The sequence below is a fragment of the Telopea speciosissima genome, chromosome 3 (genome assembly GCF_018873765.1).
Source record: "Telopea speciosissima isolate NSW1024214 ecotype Mountain lineage chromosome 3, Tspe_v1, whole genome shotgun sequence".
Taxonomy (NCBI): Eukaryota; Viridiplantae; Streptophyta; class Magnoliopsida; order Proteales; family Proteaceae; genus Telopea; species Telopea speciosissima.
In genome coordinates this window covers 4256902-4280828 of record NC_057918.1, presented here as the reverse complement: position 1 = coordinate 4280828, position 23927 = coordinate 4256902, and the positions used below count along the sequence as shown (strand labels likewise).

The window sequence follows — 23927 nt, the reverse complement described above, 5'->3', positions numbered from 1 at the left end:
TACCATTTTAGGGTCGGGCTGATCTTGGTTCACCCTGGTTGTCCCTATATTTTTGTCATTTTGTGTCCTTATATACACTAAAAAAAAAGGTTGAAAATGAAATATCACCAACACCAATCATTATTAAAATAAAAATGTTAAACTTGTTAGGGCGAATTTCACGGACACCCCCTATAACTATTCGAAAAGGTAAGTACACCCTAAATTTTGTCAAAATGTCAACCTTCCCCCTGACGTTAAGCAAGGTTACCCCCAAAATTAAAATGTCGATTTTACCCTCTTAGTAATTTTTATTTAAATTACAAAGATTCCATCATCTTCCCAAATCGAACTGTGAAACCCATTTCCCCTTCTTCTCCTTCTATTGTTTCTTCCACCGCCGCCACCCCGTCCAGCCCTCCTTCTCTTGCTTCCCTGCAACCCCGCCACCACCGTCTCCAGTCTCCTCCACCTTTTTCCTTTGTTTCGTTCTCTGCAACTATTTTTTCAAATATGCACTCTCTTCAAACATCTACACCCAGTTTTAAATAGATAACAAAACAACGGATAATTAAACCCTTATGTGAATAGAGTTAGGGTTCATATTATGATGACGACGACCAGGAAAGTGTACACATCCAGGGACACAGATTGAATAAAAGAGGAAGTTGTTTTCCATTTGACTGTAAAATGAACCAAAAGCACAGAATAATTTTAAATGACTTACCAAAAATCGATGGAGAAAAAAGAAGAGGAAAGAGGAAAGGAGAGTTCATCCTAAACGCCAAAAAAAAATAAATAAAACCTTCTAGGAAAGGAGAGAGGAAATACCTCGCCACAAACATCTTCACATGTATCATCTGTCTTCTTAGAACTATAATAACCTCCTTCAGGCATCATGAACACCCAATTGAAGAGAAAACACAAAGTTCTGTGAATCAATACACACTTAATCAAAGACCAATCTGCCTCTCTATTCTCCTCTCTCTCTCTCTCTCCTCTCGCAAACCGAGAAGGTTGAAACCAGATCAAAGTTGAAATCTCGCAAAAAGTCGAGAACCAACACCTTTAATGATGATGAAATTGACTCAAGAATTGCTGCCGAAGCCGTGGAAACTCTCGCAACCTACTATAGAACTCGATCTACGGGCTTTACTCACTGTTTTACGGTTCCCCTTTACTTCTGTTGAATCGATTCCTTGTAGTTCTTTGGTATTGAGAAGAAGATAAAGAAGTGATAAAGATTCGAAACGAATCGATCTTTTGTAGTTCTTGAATTCAAAAGCTTTTGGTATAGGATTGTTAGGGTTAGAGAGGGCGGGCGAGGTTAGGGGCGGTGCTACGCTCACCGCCGCAACGCTCTCGGTTTGTATTTGGGATATTGGGGATTTAACCTTAAGGGTATAATAGGAAGTTCACCTTATGGTAAGGGTAATTTCGCCATTATAAAAGAGTTAACAGCCACTTAACTGCAGAGACCTAACGGAGTGGATTAAGTTGAAATAAAAATATAAAATAAGGGTAGTCTGTGATATTTTTGCAAAATTTAGGGTGTACTTGCCTTTTCGAATAGTTATAGGGGGTGTCCATGAAATTTACCCAACTTGTTATAATAAATCAAGAAAACATAGACCCATAAAAAGTGTGAGTGATGTGGGGAAAAAAACATTACATGGGCGCATGCAGTGCGTTGCCCCTGCGCCCAGACACAAGGGCACGCATAATGATCATTATGCTCCCATGAAAAGGTGGAAATTCTCGAGGATACAAAGGTCATTCTATGCACCCTTGTGTTTGGGCGCAGGGTCAGCGTACCACATGTGCCCAAAAAGCATTCTCTTTCGCAAGCTTTATGCCCTGAACTTAGACACCCATTGGTGATCTAGATTGACAAACTTAGCCAATTCAATTCTGATTCCTTGAACCATGGTCATACAAGTAATTAACTACCCCTAATTATCTTTTCCTTGCAATATATCTATCATGCTTGTGCACTATAGCTACAAAATCAAATTGTCATCAAGTCACAACTTACATTTCCATCTCTAAGAAAGGGGGACGGATTTCCCTTCACCCAGGGTGAATATCTCAAACCACCACATTTGACCTTTGGATTGGATTATGGAATTCGTTTGTACTATGTACAATAGAGAGAGAGAGAGAGAGAGAGAGAGAGAGTTTAAAGATGGACTCACCGTCCAAAAGTCCAATCATCGGGTGTCAGATCATCTTGGACGATTGGATCCTAGGTGGTAAAAAAATCTATTGAAAATAATATCTCTATTTAAGTTGGATTAGGTTTTCTTCACCGGTAGAGAAGAGAGAATCTTCTTATCACTAGTGATATGACTTCGTTATTGGACTCCTTGATTATCATTAACTGTCATCCTACATCCGTACATCGTACAATGTCTAAAATAATACCCTTCCATATACTAATCAAAGCAATTGAATACCCATATTGAGGAGATTCTCTATTCACTAGAAATCGGGCCCATTTAACTTGCACAAAAATTAAATGTAAAAGGTTCTTTGAGCTGCCGGGGAGGATATTCTCATGAAATTACCTTATTGCCCTTTTTATACGAATCCATTTTGTTGTACTTTGTTGATGTGTTCCTCTATACCATTTACTCAAAGAATCCTGTCTTAAGAAAAATGTTCTCTGTGCCATCAAGGGAAGGTACACTAGCAACTCTCTCTTTTCCTTGCCCAAATAACCATCTTCCTTTTCTATCAAAAAAAAAAAAAACCATCTCCCTTCAAATATTCAAATTACAAGTGATTGTAATCAGTTTAGTATGACCAGGAGAATAAAGAATCTAACAAATGCTTTCCTGAATGATTTGGCATTAAGTATTTCAGAATAAAATACTGACAAATTTCAATAAATATATGTATTTTATGGCCCACAGTATTTATAATGCAAGGAAGAAGTATACATTTGCAAGTATAAGGTTGTCTTCTGCTTGAACATTAGATTTACGGAATGAGAAAAACAACGCTAAACAATGGTGTGGTTCCTATGTTAGACACACGATCGTGCAAAATTATTGTTGTAACTCCCATTAAACTAAAAATCTCATTCACTTAAATGCTTCTGCACTTGTTCTTATTGGCCCTTGTGCTAGTGTAATCACTACACGACTAACTAGCGTTCTCTTGCCCAAAGGGTATTTAATAGTGTTAATACTGTTTGTTATGCTTTCAAAACTCAAAAGTCACAAGGTAGATCTGAGTCATTTATTTTCATAATTTTTTTCATCTAAATTGCGGATTCCTGTTCAAAGTTGAAGAAGTACACAAAATTGATTGCAATCAATGCACATGCATGGACATAGATAGAATGCCTGTCATTACACATAGGTTATTTGATTGAAGGGAAAAAAGAACTTTGTTTGGCCACGTGCATCTTGCGCCTAGACACAGGATAACACAAAACAATTGCCCCACCCCGCATCGCCCATGAAACAAAAAACTTCATCCATGTTGATACCCTTGTACACACTTTCATTGGCCCCCACTTTGGTGAAAGGGTCATGCGACATGCGACTAGTCAGGAGTCTCTAGCCCCTTGATTGAATTAGAATCTGAATTTTGATATGTTGCTAATCTAGACTATGTCATCTCTATCCATCAATTAAATGGGCACATCATTTGTTCGCGTAACAGAATAGATATCTTACGAGGTTTGGAAAAGTAATATACACTTATTTGTCATGTGGTATTGCAATTGGATGAACTCAAATCAATAGTATAAGGGTAGGTTCCATGTATTGGTCATGTCTCAAATTTTATTTCATAACTAAATTAAGTAGTTCAAAATTATTAAAGATGTGTATTTATGCATTATTCTTCTTTTTTTTTTAATATTTGTTAGAACTTACAATAGATGGAAACAAAACACATAATTTGGGTGAGTCATACCTGCCCATTAGCTAAAACTTGAGCCTCATAAATGGTAGGTGGTGTGGTTAGAGCTGCACCAACTGCAAAAAAGGTTCAATTATAAGTAGAACCGTTTTGAAAAAAAATGGGATCAGCCTCAGATTCCAAATATCGGTCCGGAATCAGGCTCAGCCATGGATTTTAAATTTGGAATCGGGGGTTGCACCTGTCATTTCGATCAGTCCTCCAAATCTAAAAATCTAATGATCCGATCCCAAAAACCCTAGAATCAACCACTTTAGAAAGATTTCTAGAATCAAGATCGATTACGATTAATTCCAAATTTTGAAATAATGCCTAACCCTCTCTAAACCCTTTTTTGAATTGATCGTTTCATAAAATTCTGATCCATGGATCTAGGAGTTATGTTCAACTTTATCCATGTGTAATTCACGTTGATCTTAATAAAATTTCTCAATATTTCTATCAAAAAAAAAATAGAATTAACCGTTTCATATAGATAGGAATCAAGATCAGGCTCGACCAATTTGAATGATCCAATTCCATTTTTTTTAAATGGGAAATAATATCTATTATATTGAGGCCATGGTTTGAGGTATAAAGTGTTGGATCCACTTCGGTATTAACCGGATATCAATTTGATACCCTTTTTTATCAATTATTATTATTTAGTCTTTATACCACGTGTCATTATCCTATTGGCTGTACAATTAGTCATTAAAATAAGTGATTAATGTATATCGTCTAAGAATACTTAGCACGTTCTAATATATATTACGTGACGCATCTACGTATTCCGCCGCACACTTCACTTATTATCCAAGGCTCCAAGCATTCTTCCATCTCATAATCTTATCTTAAAGAGAATTAAAGATTCTAATCGAACGGATAAAAAAAATAGTATCTACAGATCCAGTATTAAAAAAAACCACCTATTGTGATTGGATGCGACTTAGACGAGGTCATAGGATCGAATCTCCATAGATCGGGTTGGGGAGTTGAGGTTAAGAGATGTATAATTTATATTATTTCTTTTCTTATTAAAAAAAAACAAAACCAAATAATTCACTATATATATTGTCCTCCCACCCTTCCTATCTATTTGTCTCTTTCAACGATCACACGAAAACACAGACGCAAAGAGACTCTCTCTCTGGCTGGTGGTTGCGTGTTCTCTCGAGCTCTCCGATCTGAGAGTTCTTTGTTTGGTATCTTTCTTTTCTCTGTCTCTCTGCTTTGAGGTTTGACGGTTTCTGGTTTTCCGACGACCTCAGAGCTTCGATTTCTCGTCAGTACATCGTCCTGCAAGCGATTGGTGTGGTGGTTGACCAACTATCTGCGTAATTGCGAAAGTTTAAGCAAAGCTTTCATCTGGAGCGCTAACTACGGGGTAGGGAACGATTTCTGTTTTCTTTTCCCTTTCTTGTCAAGCTATTCTGCTTCATTTATTGAAACCCTAGACGGATACCTCATTCTGCATTTCAAAAAAAAAGCCCAGGCCTCTGGGCACTTAGCGGGTATCTCTCTCGTTTATCCCGCTGTCCCTGCCAATTGTTTTCCCTGTTTGTTTGTACGTGAGCTGGTGATCGTGTGCCATTGGAGTATTTGAAAACTACAAAATTTGGGTTTCTCCGTGATATTAAATTCATTTCTTGATTGAAACCGTAGTTTTGTGACTGAAATCTTCGAATAAATTCGAAGATCTCTCTCTTCTTTCTGTTCTTGATTCTAGCATTCTCACCATCAATCCCTCAGAAGTGAGGCCACATTATCAGATATTTTCACGTAATTGGTCCACTCAAACTATTTCTTGATTCGTTGGGTCTCCATGGAAACCCTAAGTTCCACAGTCCCTGCCCTCCCTTTGTTCTTCTTGATGTTTCTCTTCATTTACCTCGTCGCTTTATTCGGCGTCTTCCGCAACTGGAACCCTAAACTCCGCCCGGAAGCCTCGAGCTGCTCAATCTCTTTAGCCCATGGCACACCCGCGGTTTTCTTGGCTGCTTTTGCAATCCTGAAGGTAGATCAATCTCAAAGGGGCTTCGCCTCCCCAAACACTAGTTTCCAGAACACGGTGCTTGATTTCAGCATTGCTTATTTCCTGATGGATCTCCTTCACTTTCTCATCTTCTTCCCTAGCGATTTGCTTTTCATTGGCCATCATCTAGCGACCCTGTTCGTGTTTTTGACCTGTCGGTACATGGTCTTCCATGGTGCCTTCGCCATTCTTGTGCTTCTAATCCTTGCGGAGATCACCAGCGGTTGTCAGAACATTTGGACCCTCGCCAATGCCCGCAGAGCTGACTTACCCGCTGCTGCCAGGCTATACGAGCTTTTGTCTCCTCCCTTCTATGCCTTCTACTCTGTGGTTAGAGGGCTTGCGGGACCTTCTTTCGTCTACAAGATGGGGGTCTTCTATGCAAGTGGTGCAGCTGACAATGTGATCCCAAGGTGGGTTTCACTCTCCTGGTTGGTTGTGGTTGTAATGGCGATCTCCGTGAGCATATTATGGGTATCGCATCTTTGGCTGGATTTGTACAGAGAAAGAAGCAGCAAGAAACTCGAGAAGAAGAAAACAACTTAGGAAGGGTGGTGCATCGAGTTCTTAATCGATTGAGTCAATTCATGGCTTTGTTTCATCAATTGTAAACTCAAAAAGAGTTTGGATTTGTTTCAGAGTCTGTTTAATAATTTGCTGATGACAGTGTCAGTAAAAAGATCGATTTGCATCTGGGCTCAATTTCTTCTGCAATATTAACAGAAGATTCCAACGTCTGTTCGCTGACCAACATATTTTCTCAATTAGTTTGTATTACTTGTACAGGAAATTTTAGTTTCTTATTTTTGGTTGGCTTTAAGTCTGGCTTTTCAAATGCTGCAATGGAACTCTCTTCTCTCTCTCTATCTGTTACTATTATTTTTGTTATTGTGTATACGGGTCTACTTCAGAGTCCAGAGAAATTTGATTTCTCAAGCCTCTGCATTTACTGTGGTTTGTGGGCCTGTTGTGGCTGCTCTTCCGTCTTCAGGAATTTTTAGAGTTGGAAATTAATGTTTGTTGGATTTAAGCCTGCAAGTACAGCCTTACAAGGTATCTGGAAATACCAACCAGATGCTTCATTGAACTGAATTGGCTGGAAAAGCCAAAAAAATGGATGGGGAGAGTAGGGCATTTAGATTTCTTCATGCCTCAAATCCTTGGATTTTTTCTTCAATTTTTTTATTGTAAATCAAATTAGAAGAGGGTAAGTTGCTTCATCTTTCTGCTGCATAGTTTCAAAGCAAGTGAAAGAACAAGGGAAGACATTTAGAGGTTGGATATTGATAGAAGATGTAAAAGCAGTTAAAACAAACTACTGTCACCATTAAAGGGTGAGTAAGTTTACTCCAAGAACAATGCCTAACACATGGCTCTACTCTGGCTGAGATGATATGTTGTTGGCTATAGTTTTTGGGAGATGTCTTAAGAGATCCACGGCACAGCAACCTACCCTAACCTGAAGCTCAAAACTTTAATGCCAAATACTCTCAAGATATACATTGACTGTCTAGAGATGACAGAAGTTAATCCTCTAAAATAACAATATTTTTTTGATCCAAAGTCTAATGATGTCTGACATTCATAAAATGCATTTTCCCAGGGATAGCTATTGACTAGGTTAAATTACTATTTATTGCAAAACCCTGGCTAAGTCACTTATAAACTACCCAGGTCAATTCTCAATGATTTTGTTTACATGGTAGGTACCTTTGAAATGAATGAGATAATTTAAAGAAGCAAATCCATTGTATGTGATGGCAATAACTTTGTACTCACATGGATTTTTTTTTTTCTTCTAACAGAACCTATGGATGACATCCTTTGCAAGAAAATGTCCATGGTTGTGAAACTTCTATGTTGTGACGATTACATTAGACCATTAGAGAGGGAGAGTGCGGAGGAGGTATTATCTGTTGTTGTGAATCAAATTAACATAACCTTCTTATCTATCCAAAAAAAAAAACCATTTTAAATCTATGACATCACAGGAAAGAACTCACCTTCTTAAATGAATACATAGAAGTATGATTGATTCGTGATTATAGGTAGGATCGTGACGATCAGCTCCATTTGATTGCAAGGGAAATTGAAGGGACTTGGAGGTTTCAATTTGAAGGGAAAACTTATGTAATTACTACCCAAAGTGATTGTATAAATTACTTAAATTTCTGAACACATTTAGTAATGATAACTTTAGATGCAATATTTATCTTACTTCTCAAATCAAAAGAATTTGGATTCCAAATAAAATGAAATTTAGTAATATAATCAAATCCATTACTTTTAATTGCTTTTGCAACCAAACGAGAGCCGATGATGTTAAAACTATGTAAGCAGAGAGCCAGAGAATCAAAGAAGACATAGTGGAAGAGTGAGTCAGTAGTACTAAACACTGCTTCAGTTATGTTCAAAAAAACAAAATCAGCATAAACCAAGTCATAGTCTACTCATTTTTTTTTAAATTATTTCTAACGTGAAGATCCCCTCCCTCGTGTGCCATGCAGATTCCCCACCCTCTCCCACACAGGTGTTATTGATAACCCTCTCCTTATAATTTTATTCTATCAAACCCCCCCCACAGGTCACAAGAAGTTACAATAGCCTCTACCTCCACCAGTAAGGGAAAGATCCACAAAGCCTTAGATTGGTATTTGATTGCCCATTTAGCACGAAATGACATCTTAGGATCAAATCCCCACTCCAAAAAGAAAAGGAAAGATTAAAAAAATAAATATTCATGCTCCCCACATGCAATCACATTTTAAAATGCTCAGACCCACATTTGATTTGGTCTCACCAAGACAGCACACCAATACGATAAAAAGGACCGAGTTTTCCTCGAGCCATGGTGAAGGAGAATCCCTTGACCATGGCTTTCGAAGGGGTGGGAGAGAGAGAATCATGCCACAGGGAGAGGGTATTATTTCTTTTTCTTAAAAATAATGTGAATAATACAAACAATATAGGGCACGCACCAATGAGAAATGACAACAATTTCATGCATACGGGGCAGAGGTAATTTCATGTGAGGGGAGAGAGAGAAAGAGGTACGCGATTGCTCAAAGAACCTTTCCCTAAAATCGAATAACTCCTTGTTATATCTTTCAACCAAAAAAAAAAAATCCTGGTTATATCTTGCTATTTTGGATAATCCAATTTTACCCAACAAAACCAACGAAAAAAAGAATCCAAATGAATGGGAAAAATGAACAACCTTTAAATCATTCTGTCATGCCAACTCTTTCTTCCACAAGATCTCTTTATAGACAGCAACCATGTATCAGTAGGGTCCTAAAGCTCATCGAATGGAACACATGCACTGTTATGAGCACTATGGCCCTGCAGAACAACCTGGAAATCTAGACTTTAAGATCTCATTGAGAATCTGAAATTGTACTGAAGCAGGAGATCTAACAGCATTCTTGACATGTTTGAAAAGTGCTTTCTACATAATATTCCCCAATTTTACAATCTTGCCTTTTTCTGTGGAACAAATTGTGGCAGAAGAAAGCATCCGACCAGGGCATCCATGTAAATTTAAGGTTAGCTAAAGTTTTCTTTTGGGGTTTGGGGTTTGGGGTTGGGGTTGGGGTTGGGGTTGGGGGTCAAGTACACCTAATTTATACTCCTGAAATAGTTTATGTGGACGCAAGTTTACAACTACAATAAAACAAATAAATAAATTGACCACCAAAAATTTTCACCACCCCTTTGTTCGAGTTCATATGACCAGCCTGCACAGAGACGAACCAAGTTAAACAGACTCAGCAATCACCACTACCATCATCGGCACCAAGATCTCTCAACCCTGTACACACATCACCTCCATTTTCACTTCCATTTTGAACCAAAAACAGAGAATAAAAAGGACTGATGAAGAAAAGGCCCACTCGGTTGACAACTTATCTCGGACCTTTTGTTCTCATTTTTTTCTTTTACAATTTGGGAGCATAGTCCCTCCTATAATATAGACAGCCATCTAAATTAATCAATGAGGTGGCTCCTCCACCCTTTAAAGATCTCATAGCCCCTCAAAATGCAAGCCATTTACCATGACCCATGGATTCTCTATTAAACACGAGGCAAATCCATGATATATAGGTATGGGAAGATCTGCTTCAACGGCAAAACCGTCTCTTAAGGAAAAACTCATTCCAAACTCAGAGCAATTGTTAAAGCTTCTGATAGTCTAAATGCAATCAGTTCCCAATGATTTGCTTGAAGCAGCAAGGGATGGGGGTCACATAATCTCTTGCCCATTCAAGGAGATTTACCATGTGACTGGCCGACAGTCTTCTGAGCCGAATGTTCTGATTCAAGCTCCTTGCCGTTGCAGGACTGTGACGGCAGAAGAACCAAACCCCGGTCAGTCAATTTCTCCTTCCTCAACATCATTTACCATATTGGTGTTGATGTCAGGGTTGGGGTTGGGGTCGGGGTCTGGAACACTCTCTGGCTCACCTTCCTCTTCATCATCATCATCCATTTTCATGTATAATCCTAGTTGCTCCAACGGATTACTACTTCCCCGCAGCTTGAAACTGCCTATAACATCTTGAGAGTGATCTGGGCTTGTTTCATCTACAGAGCTCGGTAAATGCTCAGTAGGGGCAACCCTTAGCATTTCTAAGTCCTCCAAAAAGTGGCAATTCTCATTAATTTCAACAGTCTTTTCCATCTGTACAATTGCCAGAAGATTTTGATCAAACAGGAGAGCAAAACAAGAAATTATAAGTGGTTCCTAACATCAAACACACACATTTATGTTTACCTTCTGCAACGCTTGACGTGCCGCTTCTCTCTCAAGTTCCCTCCTCCGCTTGGCTTCAGCTGCAGCTTCGGCTTCTGCTTGCCTTCGAGCGTCTTCAGCAGCCTTGGCTTCTGCTTGCAACCGAGCTTTTTCTGGTTACAGCATCAAGTAGAAAACAGCAACACTTTTAAGACTTAAAATGCTTTTTGTTTCTTAGAACATACAGGAATACATTTTTATAAGATTGGATTCAGTTATCCTATAATTCAACCAGAGAGCCATCCACTGGTCAAAAACGAGCACTCATTTGAAGGAATAAATTGTATACCTTCCCTTTGCTGCCTTTCAAGTTCCTCCCTCTCGCGCCGCAATTTCTCAGGATCACCCTTTTCAACCTGATCTCAGCAGTTCAACCCATACCCGGTCACATCCGAAGTAGAATACACTTGGAAAATGGACAAGCACAAATAGATTAACTTTACAATGACTATCAAACTAGTAACCAACCTGATCAAGTGCCTTTTCTCGAGCTTTGAGGATGGTATCAGCAAAACGACTTCTCAATAAAGCTGCACGATAAAGCTTTTCGGGGGAGACCTGCCTCTCAGATGGAGCACTCTCCCCTAAAAATGTTATTGGAGAAATGGTAAGATGACAGACCAAAACTGATAACCCCGATTCCGATCAGACTCTCATACAGAGCATTCATGCTTACCCTCTTGAGGACAATCTGCATCTAGGGAAACTGGCCTGGTTTGAGGATTCTGCTCAACCTGGTCCAACCCACTAACAGATTCTGTACAGCCAGGGAATAACAAGTTTTAAACACCATGTCAAACAGTCTTCCATAAATTAATTGCCACAGGCCATATCAATGGGATTTTACTTAAGAGCACAATGTGAGGAATAAACAGAACCCAAGAACTCACGATTTCCATCATGTGGATCAACCAACTCACTTCTCCTTTTGTCTATATCTGCCCCACAATCTAAATTCTCCTGTAAATAAGAGAATCAAAGAATAACAAGTATTATTGGTTGACAAAGATTGAGAAAACAGCTATAAGGAGATCAATTCCGATGGTCAATTGAGCAAAAACAGTAAATAATGCACACCCTCTCTCTATCAGCACTTTACAAAACAAATAATATCTTATATCTAATTTTTCATACTAAATTCAGGAAAGAAAAATAATAATAATGTATCCTCTCATATACAGGCATACCCTCCCATTGATGCCCATGCATCCCCCACTGTAGTCCTATGCACCCTCTTGGTAGTCCCAGAATTTTTCAATTTCATAGTTCGAGACTTGGAAAATGCAGATTAGTCTGAAATTTGACATGTGAGCATGGAACTTGGGTCCACCTGTCAACAACGTTTCAGCGCGACCAGAACTGCCATTGGAATTCATGAGGAAAAATCCTGTGCATTTTAAGTTATAAGAGGGATAATGTGTTTGTAATTCCTGCATTAACCACCCTCCATATCCTTTTCACGCCCTTCTACGCAAAAAAGGGAAAATTACATAAACTGTTACTTAAATTTTGATGCTGCCCCAAACCAATCTGCATATACTGAAATAATCTTCCTGTTATCATCAATCTTCACTGCTCCAAACAAATCTCTAGACGGGAGACATATGTCTCTTCCTAGTATTTTCCATCTTCACAGCTTCAAACCAATCCACATTTGTTACCGTCCAATGTCAAATAACACCTCCACCCCCCCCCCCCCCACACCACCTTTTTTTTTTTGGGGGGGGGGGGGAGGGGGGGAGGGGTTAAGCACCATCATTCTTCAATACAAGAAATGTGATTTCAGGTCATATGCCTAGTAACCGAAAATCCAAACATATGATAACACTGTTAGTTTACGAAGGAAAGTTAGGCTGCTACACCATTGTGTTGTTTTTTTCCCTTGGGGGGGGGGCTGTGGAGGAGCTAGCTTTATGGTAATGTTTTTTTGATAGACAAAGGCTCTCTTTGGCATAGTTTATAATTATATTTATGACCTATTTATGAATAATCAATTATTATAATAGGTTATGGGCTATAAACAATAATCATTTGGTAACTATTAGAAATAACAGATTATGTAATGAAAAATAGGTTTGGTATGCTTAAGTGAAGAATATATTATGTATTATGGTGGGGGGGGCGAGTGGGGTTGGAGAGATAGGGGGACAAAAGAGAGGCTTTGTTCTAATTTTCATTAAATTTACCAATTTACCCCCATTAAAATAGCAATTCTGCACATGTACATTTATGGTACCCACATAAACAAACATTAACAGTTTATGGTCATAAATCATAAACAACTCTCGAGCTATTTATGAATTTATGCTTATATTGATTTATTTTAATGAGAAATAGGGATCACAAATCATACCAAACACATCTATTTATGTTTATGTGTCGGATAAACATACATTTAAACTATACCAAAGAGGGCCTAAGTTAGCAGACCATTTGTTTAATAGGTTTTAATATCTTTCTTTCAATGTTATTTTTCTTTCTGAGTTAGCACAACCAAATAACGGAAGTTATTAAGAAAATTGAATTTCCATACTCACCCCCTACAAAAAAAACACAATAGGTGACTGTTACTTAAATTTGCTTTAACAAATCTTCTGTCTACTTATTTAGAACTAATCTCTCTCCAACCATGACAATTCGTTACAAGAGACCTATTTAATTCTTTTATTTTATGGGCCTTTCTAATCAATATTTAATAGAAAAAAAAAAAAAAAAAAAAAACCAGAGGCAACCATACTCCCAGATTAATAACAATCAGAGTATCAGACTACAGAAAATTTCATCATATCATGAATGTACCTTTGTCGCATTCACTGGAGATGAAGCTTTAGCACCCTCAGATTCACTGCCAGAAGAACTGCCGGAGTCTGAATCTGCAAATAAAAGAATGTAAAAATCTTAAATGCAGCATGCAGGAAAGAATTTAAGCCAGAAAAATGGAACCTAAACAGTGAACTTCTCAAATGGAACAACAGAAACAGAATATCAATGCTCAGAACAACTCATTATGATTTTTTTGGTTTTCTGGAAGTTTCTGCTTTCTGTTCCAAATAGCTAAGCTATATGGACAAATAGTTACTAAGAACATTACAGAAAAAGAGAGTGAAATTCAGTGAAATTTGAGATTAGCCCAAGACTAAATATGCCAAAACATATATAAGACAGCAATAAACAAAGCCCACACATAAAATCAACCATTAACAGTGGAAGCAGGAAGGAAGCTCTGAGAAACCATGAATACAAGAGCTTAAAATATATTTGACATTATATAAGAACTTTAAGTTATGAGGCTATGAATACAAGAGAATTATATTCGTTTTTTTAATATTCCACAGACCAAGAAACTTTTGCAACAAATCAATATACTTGAATTAATAACAGATTATGATTACCAGTTTACCACTGAAGTAAGTCTCGACACTCCCAAATAAATCCACAAGACTCTTTTGCCATGGGCAAAGGGACATAAAAAAGGTTACATAACGACTAATAAAGTAACAGTATGATACACACAGCTCTATGCCATTTCCAGAAAGCATCAGGAGCCTCAAACTAAATAACTAAGCACATGTGCACCGACTCTTCCACCTAAAAAACAAGGCATATTCCACAATATTCTTTAAGAAAAATTCCATTAGAACTCCACTACAAAAGGGCCACTGAATGATTCTTAGGTCTCTACCAAAAGCTCAACATTGCACTTGCTGCTAGCCACAGTAATTACATTAACCATTCCAAGTTGATGGAGAACCATTCAGACACCCACAGTGCTTTCATCTCCCACTCTGAAATAGGAAATGTCCACGGAGGAGAAGAAAACAACATTTTGGAGTTCCATCATGAAGTAGTGGTTGAAGAGACTTCGAGCCTGGCCGGCTGGCCCATTAAGCCAGCCAACCTAGGCCTTTGGGCCAGCTATTGCTCCACCTTTGTGGGCCAGATTGCGGCCCACAACTGTGCAAGTTGGTCCATGTGTGGGAGACTTCTATTAGCTTTATTCAGTTTCTATATTGATATAGATTTCTTTTATGTAGTAGTAGTTATTAATTTAAGGACCGTTTCTATTGTTTTAAGTAGCAAGAAACTAGATTCAATTTTTTACTTAGCTTATAATCAGAGAGTTAACATATTGTATGCAGTTCTCCTTTCTCCAGTTTCTGTTTATCAATAAAAGAACAGCAGCCAATACACACCCCAAGATTTTTAGTATTGAAAAAGAGATTGGCTCTGCGTTGCGGTGAGATTCAGTTATGGTGAGAGACTGACCAAGGCCATAGGTGAGAGGCTTTGGTCATATCCCCCCTTCTTCCCTCTGCCCCCTTCACTTGTATCCTTTCGTCTTCTTCCCTTCTATTTTATTGTTGTTCGTCTCGTACATTCTCTGCCCAGTTGTGCTACTGCAGAGTATTGATTAAAAAAGGGGAGACTGATTGGGGGACTCAACCTTGTTGACAGGACCCTGCAGCTGGCTGCTGAAAATGGGAGTTTCTCTTGCTGCGACTTTTCTCCTTCTGAGCTACTGTTCATTCGATATGAGTTGCATCCTCATCCAAAGTCCAGGTCAGCAGTAGCAGCATATTTACTTCCAATCGGTTGTCAAGAAGAGGCAGCTGTTGGGGAAGTCTTCTTACGAATTTCAGAGTCCTTGTGGTTTTTATTATCTAACAAATTACCTGTTGAAGATGGCTATCGATTAAAGAATCCAAGAGGGGTTTGTTTGGCTCACTCTCTGTATCAGAATAAGAGTTCTAGCTTACCTAATCCTCTGCTATCCTGGACAGAACCAACTATATATTAGATGTTCAGTCAAGGACACTGACCACCTGAAGTTATTCACCATTTCATCAAAGTTAATCTTCCTACGGATAAACACCCCCCCTTTTTGGGAGGGGGGGATGGTGGTGGTGGTTTATTTACCAGACTTGAGCACTGTCAGATTACGGCATCCAATCATTGAATCCCTGTGATATTTGTGGATCGGATTCCTCTCATTACTAGTCACCTTTGACAAGAAATCCAGATTGATCGAAAGTGCTGGTCTGAAGATTTGTGAAATCTGCTAAAAAAAAATAGGATCTAGACTTACTATTTTCTGATTTAACTCGTAAGTTCAATATCCCACAGTTGGATTCCATTGAATTTTGGAGCTTTTGTTTATCTTATCAACGGGCCTACCGATCAGAAAATTATCATGATCAAAGTTGTGGACTGGATTGTGTGATATTAATTTTCTCTTTAATCTGGTCTGTCTTTGTGATCTGTGATCCTGCCTGTTGGACAGCATCTAAAACCTATCATTAGGTTTAAACAGATTGCACCACATCCATTCATGATTCGTGAGTTCCCTATTCGTAAGATCCCCATACCCAACTGTTCAATCTAGCCTGATGTTGTATATAAAGGACCGTCCGGCCATGGTTCAATCTTTGGTAAGATCCACACGCGTTGTTCCAATCTAGCCTGATGTTGTATATAAGAAGGGATGTTCTTCTACATGACATTGGTTGCCCTATCCTCCCATTCGCCTAAATCAATAACCATTGTCTAACAGGGGAGTGGGGACCACTAGGGGGGATCCCCCTATTAGGATGTTTGCCATGCCTTCTTTCAAAACCTCCAAAGTTGGGCTTTCTCTTACAGTGGTCCCTACAGCAGAAAGTACCTCCGTTCCCGATACACCATTCGCCCTCGAACTTTCATCCCAAGTACCAGTATAAAGAGAAGTGAGGTATGGGGTGACAGCCTCGAGTAGGACACGAAATAGTTCCATTTTTTTCGTTAGTTAACCAAAGGCCCCCTTTATCTGAAAGTCCTTGTAGTAATTTTGTGGCAGTCTCCTTCATCGCAACGATTCTTCCCATTCAACAAGAACTCTTTTCATAATCGAATTACGAAATAGATATATAAACTATACAGGATCATTCGCCGGAATGGGATAAATGATTCTTTTATTGGATCTTAATGGGATATTTGAATCCGCTGAAGATGCAATAGGTAATTGTAATCGATCAGCTTCAAGTATGACCGAGGACTTTCTACCTGCATCTATAATAACTACACAGTCTAGTTGTTGGTTCACTCCAAAATTGATAGTTTCTCAAACGGAGAAACAACGGGTCAAAAACCCCTTATCCTCCATAGAGAATTATTGATACAGCCGATTATCATCACCATTTGTTCTATTATCTCATTGAATAATAGAATTGGTATTTACAAAGAAGGAACGGCCTTTTTGACGAATGGGAGATCTATAAATGACCAGCGTTTTATAAACAAATAAGTGTCTTCTACGAATTGAGAATAGCAATTCCATTTCTAGAACCACTACTATTGGCTTCGAAATGGTGAGCAGCTACCCGACAGCCTAGATGTGCGTTTGTACTCAATAATTTTTTAATAACAGAATGTTTTCGCTTTTGTTTCCGTTTCTCAAGTAGGCTCAGATGTTGGTTTAGTAGAGAAGAGGATAGGTTTGTCAAGCCAATTAGACAGGGAGCACAGGTAAGAACAACTCTGTTTTAGATCTTAGTGCAAGCAGAAGTAGGAGTTTCTAGAAAAACACAACATGAAGAGTATATGTACCAATTACCATAGAAGGATCGACAAAAACCAATAAAGGAACAAGAACATTAATTTTTGAGTACAAATTCTGTGTTGTGCCCAACATTCAGCTCTATACAGCTTTCCTCATAACATAGACATCCTACAGAATCTACAATTTAGTCTCAAGTGTATACATCATCATTGCACAGTGCACACCACTTCCAAGCACCAAGGATGAAGTGTCAGGGGCTTAGTCACAAACATGTCTCATGTCCATCAATATTAACCACACTGCTTAATATATTTTAACTTAAACTAATAAACATTTTTTCCTAAAGCATTTCTCAATGATATTAACTTGGCATATATCCCCTTGAATGATCACATCAAAACACAATCAAGGCCCACATTAACCGGAAGATGTAATACAACCCAGGGTTTCCAAACACCCTAATTAGATCGCTATGGGCCTATCAAAGTGATTAAAATCCAAATATTATGAAAAAATGGTAATTTAGTAATTTTCTGGAGAAGTTTAGGACCCTTTAAAAGATGTAAACAGAATTTGGGAATAGACAGGAAGGTGTAACCAATGATATGGACTGACAAACTAAAAAATAATAAAAGAAACCAAGAGGAATGCTATCAGAAGTTAACCATGAAGTTTTGGATTAAAATAATTGGTAGCAGATAACAGTTCAAAGCAAGCTGAAACTAGTTAAGAAAACAGGGGTACTGCCAATAGCAGGAAGAGAACAAATGAGAAGAGAGAAGAACAATCAATAAGGAAGGGAGAGTATTGAAAGAACACACCTGATAAGGAGAACTAAGGATTGAGAAAGCAAGTAGATGAAGGAGATGATCACCAAACCAGAACTCAACAAGCTCAAATGCTTAACAGCAGCTTAAAAAGCATAATTCTATTCAATCTAATCTCAGTCACCAATGGGGGGTTACAACTTACAAATATACTGCTTCTAAGAAGACCCTACCAGACAATGCAGAACCAGAAAGACTCAATGCTCGGTCAACCTAAGAAGTCCGACCTCACCTAATATGGCTTTGAGTTTTTATAATACGCCAATTCCAGTTCCGGTTTGAATGGATAGGAATCTGCCTGAACATCCTAGAATCAACCTGAACCGGGTTTAAATGGGCCAGAATTAGGATCAGTTTCCAATTCGACTTATCCGCTACTGATTCCTTGGACCATGCTTGCAAGTTACTGATAGAACTAAAAACGGAAAATAAAATTGGAAAAAAAACACTAATAAATCAAACAAGCAATTAGAAATTATTTAACCACGCCACAACCCTAGGAATACCAACTAGAAAATCCACCTCTGACTCCCCAATTCAAAAGCATAAGCACAAGACCAAATCCACTAACTCAACATTGAAAATAAGTTCTCAGGTATTCTCCCATCACATCACATCCATCAAAATATTGCTATATATAACAAATGCATGACAGGATGCATCATATCAGATATAAGAGAAACCTTCTTACTAAATGCAACATGTTGGATACCGACTACTATTTCCCTCACGCAATTTTTTACAAGTTCTACGAAATCCTCCCAATTATTTGGTTTTATGTGATCTTCTAGAACACAAAACAAGATATTGGTATCTGGGTCTATGCTGGAAAACCCAGCTAATATCATGAGTAACGAAAGGCGGAACACTATTCCCTGCCAATCCAAAGTTCATACATACAGCAGTGAAAGTGTGGTTGCAAATAATAATAGATGACCAGCCTACCTCACATGTATAATTCAAAAAATTTCCATCACAGATAATGGTAGTGCAATCAGGCCTGATGAGATTAAAGATATCAATAGGTGGAAATGGGAGATGGAGTGGGAAAATCTAAACAGCAATTCGTCAAGAATCCATGCAGGAGATTGATTGGAATCAGTTGTTTGCGGCTATACAAGTGGACTACATAAAATGGATAAAACTTTATCTACAAAAAAATAAATTGATTCAACATAAATCAATTATAAACATTAAAGATGAAATTCCACACAGAAAACACATTAAAGTGGTGTGTGGGGAAGAATGGAGCAGTATCAGATACGTACCACTAGAAGAAGAGCCAGATTCACTACTGGAGCTACTTGAACTACTGCATTTACTGTTTTTATGAGCCGTATCTTTTTCTATCTCTACTGGAGGGTAGCTTGAAACAGGAGGATCATTTCCACCAATATCTACATCCTCGTCGACGGGTTCATTGCCTGTGCATGTACAATAAACTATAAATTAAAAAAAAATATATCAAAGAAGAAAAAAGAACGAAAATATACTAAAGTGAAATGCTAAATAAAATCCAATTTCCAGCAATTAAACATGGCAGAATAAAAAAAATAACCTTTGCAAGGCATTGATGAATTGCTAAGTCCTGACTCATTCAGAATCTGCAAAGAAAATAGTAGGCCAAAAGTATAACCAGGTAAGTAATGGGATTTAAGAACGACTAGAAATATCAGACTTACAGAATTAAAGAAAATAAAAAAGATACCTCCATTTCACAAGGCTCAGCTTTTGCCTGATTCATTTGTTTCTCCTGCAAATAATCATCAAGAAGCTTTCGCAGTGTGAACAATGTATCATGACTGAGAGCATCAATATCAACCTCTATCTCATCCTCCCCAGTTTGGCCTCCATTGAAACTATGCCCTCTCAGGAAATCAACAATGTGCTCCGGCATTTCTCCTAGCAAAGACTCCAATTCTCTACTCAGTTTATGTTTTTCTTCATCTGTCATGATCCTCTTAACAGGCTCTGTCTTGACATTATGGCTTGTCGTAGAGATCTTCCTCTTCTTCGAAGGTAGCATTGGCTTAGCAGGTTCAATTTCTCTAGGAACACTAGATTTCACAGGTGCTGTCTGTAAATCAGTAGAAGAAAATTTCTTCTCAATAGGTTCCCATCTCTTCTCAAAAAAATTTCTCAGTGTATCAGCCATGATATGGAAATCATTTTTGGGCGGATTGTAGGTCATTGCATTTGAGAAAGTGAGCCTCACATCAGCCACAAAATCCAATGGACTTGAGTATGCACCAGAAGCTATCTTCCTCTTTATTGTCCCCAAGTCCATTGGGTGCTTGATAACTTGAAAATAATCTGGAATGTTTAACTTATCAGCGTCCACAGGAGTGTTGAAGACCCAACTAAATTGGTGTGACATCAAACGTTTCAACAATGTCTCACACTGTTTCATCAACATAACATTTGACGTGCTAGGAGGAGCACCCCTGTTCACAGATTCAAACCTGCCTGAAATACCCCGTTTCAAGTGGGGACCATTGACGGCTGGAGGAACCCGTTTCTTGCCCTGCCCAGAAAACTCAGAAGATCTTGGAAGATTCTCAAGCGGAGGCCTTCTTTGACCATCGCTGCAACTACGGATATCACTGGAAGATGACAGGGCAACACCATTTGTACACCGCAAGGCAATTCTTTTCTGAAGCACCCTAACCTGCTCAAGATCTGCTCTGAGCCTCATTCCTAAATCCTTTCTCTCCGAATGAGACATCTTTGACACAGAAAGCACCTGTAAGGGAACACCAAAGCCATCACACCTATCAACGTTCAAACTAATACACTTCCTTTTGGGGGCGCAAGAATCATCTGAAGCAGTCATCTCTGTGTCTACTCGACCAGAGCTACCGAAATCGGATTCTCCCATGGTTTCAACAGCATGACGATAGTCCGATACAAATCCAGAAGAATAGCCTTTTGAGAACTTCTGCGTTTTACCCGTCATTGCTACCAAGACTTTCTGTGCGTACTTCTTTGATTCCTTCATTCCAGTGTACTCTACAAGAACTGTCGGTGCCATAAGGTTAATCCCCTAAATCTGCACATATCAACTGCGGGAGTAAGATTTATCCCGCAAGGCCAGTCCCAGAAAAACCAGTTTGCGTTATTCCCGGTAAAACAATAGAGTGAGATATTGAGCCAAAACATGCCTTCTTTTTTGTTCCAGAATAGGACTAAATTCAATAATACCACCAAATCAAGTTCATTAAGTACGTTATTCTTCCTATCATAAATCAAGAACTATAATCACCCCACCCACGGCAATTATTTTCTCGCCGATGGAAAAATTAAAAGGTAGAACTCGAAGTGGATATTATAATTAGTTTAAAATCAAGATGTATTCTCCTCCAATAATATCAACTTCTAAGCTTAAAGTTACAAATCTCCGATTCTAATATACGAATACAAAATTAAAAAAAAAACCTAATCTCGATGTAGTCAATGGACTCTGAAGAAAAAAGAGAAATTGGATAAAGACAACAAAGTAGAACCCACCCTAAATCAGGATTACCATCAAAACCCACGATTCTCCTTTCGTTCAACAGCTTCGACAATTTTCGCACTCGTCACAAATCACGAACTCTTCACCAAAAATGGTATAAGTTGGGACACTGATTTACCCAATAAAATTTGCAGAAAAATGATTTACGCCCGAAAGTTTAGAAGAGGATGGTTCGCAGCCCGTGATACTCCAGCATAAATTCCAGAAGGAAACCCGCTAGATCAAAGAAAGAGAACAAACTGAAGTTCGGTAGAAGCTCAGAGAGATAGAAAATAATGTGCTCTAAGAATGCTTCGTGAATCCAATACGAAACCTGGATCACGAGCAGAGCCGCCCAATGGGAGAGAAAACCCTAGAACCTCTTCTTCGTGATTCTCTTCCAAAAAGGGACGTGGAACACCAAACAACCGAAGGGAACAAAGAAAATCCGCGATCTCTCGACTAGTTGGCTCCTCTACTTAAAGGCCTCAGCCTCCTCTCCCCGCCGCTGATCAGGAAATCTTGACCGTTAAAATCTTACTATGTCTAATCCGACGGGTCTCTTTCCATTGCCCTCCGATCTAGATCTGAGGGCTAAAGTGTTTCCAACGATTACGCGGTAAATACCTTTTTCTTGTTCTCCTTTTCTTTAAAGTATTTATTACCGACTTCCGTCTTCTAGATGGTATATATGTTAATGAACGATTGACCCATATGAAACATAATGCAGACGCAGCTACTTTTACCGTGTGTAAACATGATGTTGTAATTTCCACCGTTAGATACTTAAGAAATGAGTTTGATTAGCCACTTGTTTAATTTCAGATTCAAATTTAATCGTTAACACATCCATGTATTACTTACTCAGTATTAGTATCTACCTACATTGTATAATGTTGTATTATGTCATATGGTCCACTCTATTTGGGTTAAATCTTTGGATTCAGTTATCTTTCTACTAGGAAAAAAATCCCACCATATTTGAAAGGAAATTTTTGAGGTCTATCTATCTATAAAATTATAATCTTAATCGATTTGCCATTTGGTAGAAATAAATATTCAATTATTTTCAACATGGACGTCCCCATCAAGTCATGTGGTTCAAGGCTCAGTCATAAGACTATGTAAATTTATTGTTCAATCCTACTAAAATTAAAAATCTCATTCCAACAGATTCTCCTATGCATTCTCTCATTGGCCTCGTGAGATGCTCACGATCAAACATTGATTTCTTGCCCTTAACAAAAATTTATTAATGCACGCACTCTTACTCTCTCTGCTCTTGACCATGTAGATCTCTTGTATGCAAACTATAATGTACTTTTTCCTATATATTCATTGACTTGATGTACGAGATGTCTATATTTTAATAATTTGTATCGTGTAATGGCCAATCTGTAATGGAATCGACGGGCCCGATATTGATGTAGATTGATGAATCAAGTAAAAAAGTAATTCAATTTTAAAATTACATGCAATATCATACAATATGGGCATGATTCCAATCGATCCTTATTGGTATCGTATCGATGTCAGCTAAGACCTGTCTAGACATCTACATCAATAACTTTGATGCCAAGGTCTTGATGAATTTTTATCACCTGCGGTCCCTGTCCGGTACGGTTCCCTAATGCCTCTAATAAAATGGGGTGGACTCCACTCAGGCAATGTGTTCGGTCAAGGGGTGGAATGATCATTTCAACCCCCCTTATGAGAGAAACCGCACAACCGTACCGATCAACAAACCTCAGGGGATAAAGGTCCAAGCCTTGATAGAGATTGAATAAACTTGGCAAAAAGTAGTTCAGTTTTGAAATTTCGCTCTATATAAACCCAATTTCTGTAGATCCATATAATCAGTATCATAATGGTATCAATCAAGACCGATCCAGAAACCTATACCAATAATTTTTATGCCAAGACCCCCATACGGATTAGATGAATGGGGCAAAAAGTAGTTCAGTATTGAAATTATGCTCATTATTCAACTAGGGATAAAGAACATTAATCGTTCGTGTGCAAGACGTTCTTTCTAAGCTTATAGGGGGTTGGGCGGTAATTTCACGCCTACCTCCAGAAAGAAAGCCTTGCACACGATCGAATGGCGTTCTTTAACCCATTATCTGATACGGATTGATCCATGTTGGTATAGTAGTTAAATCAGTCGATGGATTCCTACATCAAAACCGATAACTTTGATTCCAAAGCACCGCCAGCTAGGGATGTAAATGACTAGCCAAAATCCGTTTCAGAATTTGTGTCCGTATCCATTTAGCACTATCCGAATCCATCCAAAAGCTAAACGAATACGGATACGGATAGACTATAGCTATCCGAAAAGCTATATTTACATG

The 23927-nt window shown here is 38.4% G+C and overlaps 3 protein-coding genes across 6 annotated transcripts in view; 2 read left to right on the top strand and 1 right to left on the bottom strand.

Annotated features, from left to right (window-relative positions):
- LOC122654118 (lysine histidine transporter 2-like) overlaps positions 1-23927 on the top strand; it is an 84890-nt gene that overhangs the window by 15915 nt on the left and 45048 nt on the right. The window lies entirely within an intron of this gene.
- LOC122654120 (TLC domain-containing protein At5g14285) lies at positions 5586-6769 on the top strand. The gene is made up of 2 exons (XM_043848101.1): positions 5586-5659; positions 5694-6769. Exon 2 carries the CDS (start codon positions 5717-5719, stop codon positions 6470-6472), a length of 756 nt encoding a protein of 251 aa, XP_043704036.1. The 5' UTR covers positions 5586-5659; positions 5694-5716; the 3' UTR covers positions 6473-6769.
- On the bottom strand, positions 9954-21992 carry LOC122654116 (transcription factor GTE10-like). 4 transcript variants are annotated; one of them, XM_043848093.1, is made up of 11 exons: positions 21588-21992; positions 19789-21129; positions 19639-19684; positions 19349-19504; positions 13518-13591; positions 11609-11678; positions 11395-11475; positions 11183-11302; positions 11008-11079; positions 10701-10831; positions 9954-10607 (listed from the first exon to the last, which is right to left on the bottom strand). In XM_043848093.1, the coding sequence occupies exons 2-11, from the start codon at positions 21109-21111 to the stop codon at positions 10296-10298; spliced, it is 2385 nt and encodes a 794-aa protein (XP_043704028.1). In that variant the 5' UTR covers positions 21112-21129; positions 21588-21992; the 3' UTR covers positions 9954-10295. The 4 variants fall into 4 exon arrangements, with proteins under 4 accessions (XP_043704028.1, XP_043704029.1, XP_043704027.1 ...); XM_043848094.1 differs by having other exon boundaries at positions 21604-21992; XM_043848092.1 differs by having other exon boundaries at positions 19789-21992.

Excerpts from the sequence above, each read along its gene's own strand:
- LOC122654120 (XM_043848101.1), top strand. The coding sequence starts at position 5,717 with ATGGAAACCCTAAGTTCCACAGTCCCTGCCCTCCCTTTGTTCTTCTTG.
- LOC122654116 (XM_043848092.1), bottom strand. The coding sequence starts at position 21,111 with ATGGCACCGACAGTTCTTGTAGAGTACACTGGAATGAAGGAATCAAAG. Across the intron at positions 11,476-11,608 it reads TGATCCACATGATGGAAATC|AATCTGTTAGTGGGTTGGAC; the intron begins GTGAGTTCTTGG and ends CTGGCTGTACAG. Across the intron at positions 11,303-11,394 it reads TGCAGATTGTCCTCAAGAGG|GGGAGAGTGCTCCATCTGAG; the intron begins GTAAGCATGAAT and ends TAACATTTTTAG.